Raw genomic sequence first — 5,214 nt, forward strand, 5'->3', positions numbered from 1 at the left:
GAATGGAGGGGACCCTGGTTCTCCCAAGCACATGGAGCATCAAGTCTGTTGGCCAGAAAGACACTCACTCGGGTCTCCAATCCACGTGAGTGCCCAGCAGGCTGAGGAAGAGCAGTCACACCAGCCAGATCAGTGGAGCCCTGCAGGGAGGGGGCCATGAGGGAACTTGGAGCAGGAGGAGGACAAGAGGCAGGTGGGGAGCAGACTGGACAGGAGGGGGTCACCTAGGCTCACCTGCTGCATCCCCAAGGCCACCAGGAAGGGGGCAGGTGCTTCAGGACAAAAGAGGTGGGTGCCAGGCATGTTCCACACACACACACACACACACACACACACTGTCCCCGGATCCTCAGCCCCAAAATGCAGCTGGGGCACTGGGCCAGGTGTCACCAGAGAAGCCTGAAAGTTGCCTGGGAAGAGTCCCGTGGGGGATCAGGGCACCCCCGGGGGAGGATCCAGGGGAGCACCAGGCCCGTGCTTCCTCCATGCACGCAGCCTGCCTGCATTTGGTGACGGTGCCCCACCCCGAGAGGTCTCTCCTCGGGCCTGCACGCCTGAGTGTCCTGGGGGCACTCCGTCACACTCCTTCCTGGCGTGTAGGCACATCCACACCCGTGTGCACACACACATGCATACATACACACTCTCTCTTCCCCAAGTGACCCCTCGGAAGCCCCTGCGCCAGCCCCACGGGGAAGGGCTGGGCTCACAGTAACGTCCCCGGTCCCTGTCTCCCAGGTCTTGATCTCGGAAGGATTGGGGCAGTTTGCTCAGGACCCCAGGTTCCTCGAGGCCACCACGCAGGAGCTGGCCGATGCCTGCGACATGACCATTGAGGAGATGGAGAGCGCGGCTGACGACATCCTCAGCGGGGGCGCCGGGCAGAGCCCCAACGGCACCCTGCTCCCGTGTGCAAACTGCAGGGACCCGGGGCCGGACCGAGCGGGGGGCGTGGAGGACGCAGCCTGGGCGCCCAGCGCCGAGCCCCGCCAGGGCGCAGAGGAGCCCCGGGACAGCAGGGCCTTCGCCAGCGGCCTGTAGCAGCCGGGCCGGAGATGCCGGCTTTTTATTTGTCTCAATGTTCCTAATGGGTTCGTTTCAGAAGTGCCTCACTGTTCTCGCGGCCTGGAGTTAACCGGAACAGCGTCTTCATTCATTTCGTGGGGACAAGACCAAGTCGGTGGCCAGGAGAGGAGCAGCCGCAGTCCGTGTCCGGCGGGGGGCGGTGGGGGCGGGGGCGCGGGCACCAGGGAGGGGTCCACCTTGGCTCCCCAGCCCTCACCCAAAGGACCCTATGCTAAACGGGTGTCTTTCAACTTTGCTTGTAAAAAACTCATTTTGCACATATTCTGTATGAGCCTCACTGTCCCCATAGAGCCAGGGCCCTGTGCGTCCACAGAAGGAAAGAGGACCCGGCCCCCCCTGGGGAGGAGGAGGCCAGCCATGGCCACCCACGCCACCTGTGTCTGGACTCTTCCTGCCAGGCCACAGTCGCGGGGCCAGGGGAGCGGGCGTGCCCGCCGGTACAAGACCAGTGGTGACTGTCCAGCGCGCTTTTGTTTTGGGGTTTGACATTTTTCTTGACAGCATGTTGTAGTTTTCATTTGGGTTTTTTTTTTTAATATATAATGTTGTTTTCCCAGGGGGAGGGGAGAAAGAGTGTTTACAAAGTTTTGCAGCCACGCACCTTACTGTCTTCACTTTTGCAAATGTAGATTGGATTTAGTTTTGTTGTGTTATTTAGCGGTCGGTTTCTTTTTCTACGGAGGATTCAGCTGAGCCGCCGTAGGAGGGTTTTGTCAGCCATCATGTACACCCAATAATTTGTTATAATTTCCGCAGGTAGTGACAAGATTTTTTTGGTTTGGTTTCCTAATTTAAAGGTGTAGGGTCTTGCACAAGCGTGTATAGTAGTGGGTGCCCGGGGTCTCCGAGTGTGTGTGCCGTGTGTGCGGCGGGTGGTGTGTGTGTGGTGGGGGCCAGTCTGCAGCTGCCAGGCCCCCCACAGGTCCCCTTCAGGCTCAGCCATAGGGAGGCCTGAATCTGGGGCCGTTTGAAAGCAAAAACAAACCACTGTCTCTGCTTCTGAAACGGGAATCAGTAACTGCATTTTCTGTCCCACAAGATATGCAAAAACAATGCAATAATATTCATTTTAAAAATACAATTGTGAGTTGTGTTGGCATTAAAACTGTATTTAAAAAAACCACACAGAAATTTAAGGGAGAAACTCAGAAGGCTTTTCGCTTCGATTTGTTCTATGTAACGTTTCACTGCGTTGATGGTGTTTCTGCTGAAGAGACCGTTATACTTGAATTCAGGTCAGTCTCAGTATTTTACAAATATTTTTTTAAAACTGAATTGCAATTGTGCCAAGCGAATATAATGAATTAAGTTTGTTTTTGAATTCACTTCTTGTATATTTGCTGCATGTAAGTAAATCATTTTGTATTTGGAGTGTGACAAGCCTTACCTTTGAGCTCTTAAGTGCTTTTCTACATGTGGCTGGGAAATGGGACGGCTCTTCTTCTCGCTTGTGTGACGAGTGCCGGCACTACCCGTGTGGGTCCCATGCAGGCTTGGGCATCGCTGTTTTGCATATCTTGTGTTCGCTTCTGTTTGCCTCCACTTTCCCGATCCTGGGTGTGGGTGTATCCGTATCTTGCTTTGAGAGACCAGGACTCATCTATTCCACCCTCACTCTGTCGGCTCTGCCCCAGTTCTTGGATTTGGGATTTCTCCGGGGACAGCCCCGCACCGTGAGGGGTCGTGGGGTGTCCTGACCAGCCTCTTCCATCACAGGCAGGCACAGGGCCCCCTCCCCCAGGAGAGGTGGCTCACCTCACTGCCAGGCATCCCCCAGCACAAGCGTTCCTTAGGAATGTGTCCACTGACCAGGAGGGTGGAGGAGAGGGAGTCCTCGGCTGGAGCCAGGCAGCAGGTGACATCTCGTCCATCCAAAGTCAAGGGCATCCGACTCGCTTCTCCACCTTCAGGGTCTCCTCCAGGGTCTGCCGTCATGGTGTGGCAGCCACGGAGGGAGCAGGATTGGGGGTGGCGCGTGGGGAGCTGGCGGTGAGGGTGGGACTGGAGGCACTGGGGGGCATCTCTGTTGGGTGCTGAATCCTCAAGGAGATTCCAGCAGTGAGCATTGAAACGTGACCAGTTTGGGGAAACAGGACCCAGGCATTCATCTAGACCCTCCCCGTCGAGTCGCCTCCAGTGCCTGGCTCGCCCAGCCCATCTCGGTGCTGACTCCTGTGAGCAGCCCCTTCCTCTGTAAAGATGTGCTTTGCTGTGATGGGCTGATGCTCAGCCCCCGGTGAACGCAGGCTGGGGACAGCAGGCTGCGCCCTGTTCCTCCAGGCCCAGCCCTTCCCATCTCAGGCTGCTCCTCGGTGCCACCGTGGTCTTCTAGACCTTTCGTTCAAGTCCCTTGTCCCCTTCCCCCGTGTCTGCCTCGGCCACTAGGATGTCAGCTAGGGTGGAGAACAGAGCCTTTCGGCAGTGGTGCCTGGTTCCCACTGCGCATTTGGCCCCCGGGTGAGAAATACGGGCCCTCAGCGGGCCTCCCCCACACACCCGCACACACATGGCCTCCTTGTACTGCCTTTCGTTTCTGTTTTGCACTTTCCATCTGTGCCACCAAGTCTCACTGGCCAGCTCATGCTAGGCTCTGCCAATGGCGCCCTCATCCCATCTCACACCGCAGGCCTCCTCACTGCCTGCTGGTCTGTCGGGAAGACCTGTCCAAGGAAGGGTCTCCCTGGGCCTGAGCGCAGGCCGGGCTAGCACGGGACGGACATGTGACACCTGTCCTCCTGAGCCTCGTCCGCAGCATGGTCCCCATCTCTGCACCTGACATAGCACCTTCTCAAAAGCAGAGCCATCGAGTCTTCTGAAACCCTCAGGTGGCTGGAGAAAAGCCACAATAGCCGAGGACCCCACGCGCCTGAAGAGTTTGGGTCCAGGGTTCGTGAACCTGGCTTGTGTTTGTCCACTGACAGGCAACCTCTTGTTTCCACCTTGATCTTACAGTAACTCAGGAGCTTTTCTCCTTCCCACCCCCTCCTAGAAAGTTCTTTTTGGTCTTGGGGAAGAAAGGGTGATTTTAAACCCCCAGATTTCAGCTTGATTCATGTGTTTTTCTCAGCTTCCATTCAGAAGCTCTCTGTTCCAGTCGCTTCCTTCATCTCAGTCTGGCTGGACCCCAGAGTCTTGTGCACCCCATCTTTATCCTCCTCTGCGCTCTGGCTTCCAAGCTCTGGGGGTCATCAGGAGCTGCCCATCACGTCCTCCCCACCATCCCCCGCTCAAACCATCTCCCCAGCAGTCAGCTAAGGGCACCTCGCCCTCCAAGTCCGATGAAGCGTCTTTCTGAGGAAAAGGAGCCCCTGGAAGGAAGAGTGTGGAGGTCATGGAGGGGGTGAGGCTGTTTTCCAGGGGGCGGGTGATAGCACCTGCCCCCACCCCAAAGGCCAGGAAACAGAAGGGACTTAGAGCAGCACAGGGAGGAGGTGGCGGGAGCGGGGATCAGTGCTGGCAGCCTTGTCACACCTCATCACAGATGTGGCTAGGGACGGTGGTAGCCTCTCCCCGCCCCGCTGAGGAACCTGCAGGGACAGGCATGTCATGTCTGAGAGGCAGCAACGGCCAGGGAAGGGCGACCCGGTGTCCACCCTCCAGGTGCCCAGGCCAGGCTCTGGTCTGCAGCGAGCACTAGCACAGACCCGAAGGGAAATGGGGACACAGGGCCTGTTTGACCCTCGTGTCTGCAGCTTCTTTCCATGGAAACGTCTGTGGTGACTGCCCACCTTGGCCGGGACGGTAGAGGGGCCGAGACCCCAAGATCTGCTTCAGAAGAAGAAAAAATAAAATTCCGCTCCAGCTTATTTCCCAGCCGAACCACCCTCCCTGGACGTGTGTGGTGTCTGCCCCCGCCGCCCGCTCCTCTGCGGACCCCCTTCCCACACGTGGGGCGTGGGCCCTGAAGGCAGGTGGGGGGCGCAGGGAAGGGCGACCTGAGGTCACCCCGGGAAGCCAGTGTCCAGCTTTCCCAGCGGCTGTACCGTCAGGGGGACCTGCCTCCCTCTCCCGGTGCCCCCCACCCCCACCCCCGTTTTCCCTCCGCCCCCAGTTGGGTGAGCAGGGGTGCCCCGCGAGCTGATTCTGACATCGTTTATTTGTGTCTTAATTTATTTTATTTATTTTTGT

General features: G+C 57.7%; 1 protein-coding gene across 1 annotated transcript in view; it reads left to right on the top strand.

Annotated features, from left to right (window-relative positions):
- Positions 1-2,925, top strand: part of CACNA1C (calcium channel, voltage-dependent, L type, alpha 1C subunit) — a 396,219-nt gene extending 393,294 nt beyond the window's left edge. Inside the window, exon 50 of the mRNA XM_010845218.1 lies at positions 739-2,925. Within this exon, the coding sequence (XP_010843520.1) occupies positions 739-1,041 (303 nt within the window). The 3' untranslated portion in view covers positions 1,042-2,925. The remainder of the gene's footprint in view (positions 1-738) is intronic.
- Positions 2,926-5,214: the final 2,289 nt, after the last annotated feature.

This window comes from Bison bison, unplaced genomic scaffold, assembly GCF_000754665.1.
Source record: "Bison bison bison isolate TAMUID 2011002044 unplaced genomic scaffold, Bison_UMD1.0 scf7180017864213, whole genome shotgun sequence".
Classification (NCBI taxonomy): Eukaryota; Metazoa; Chordata; class Mammalia; order Artiodactyla; family Bovidae; genus Bison; species Bison bison.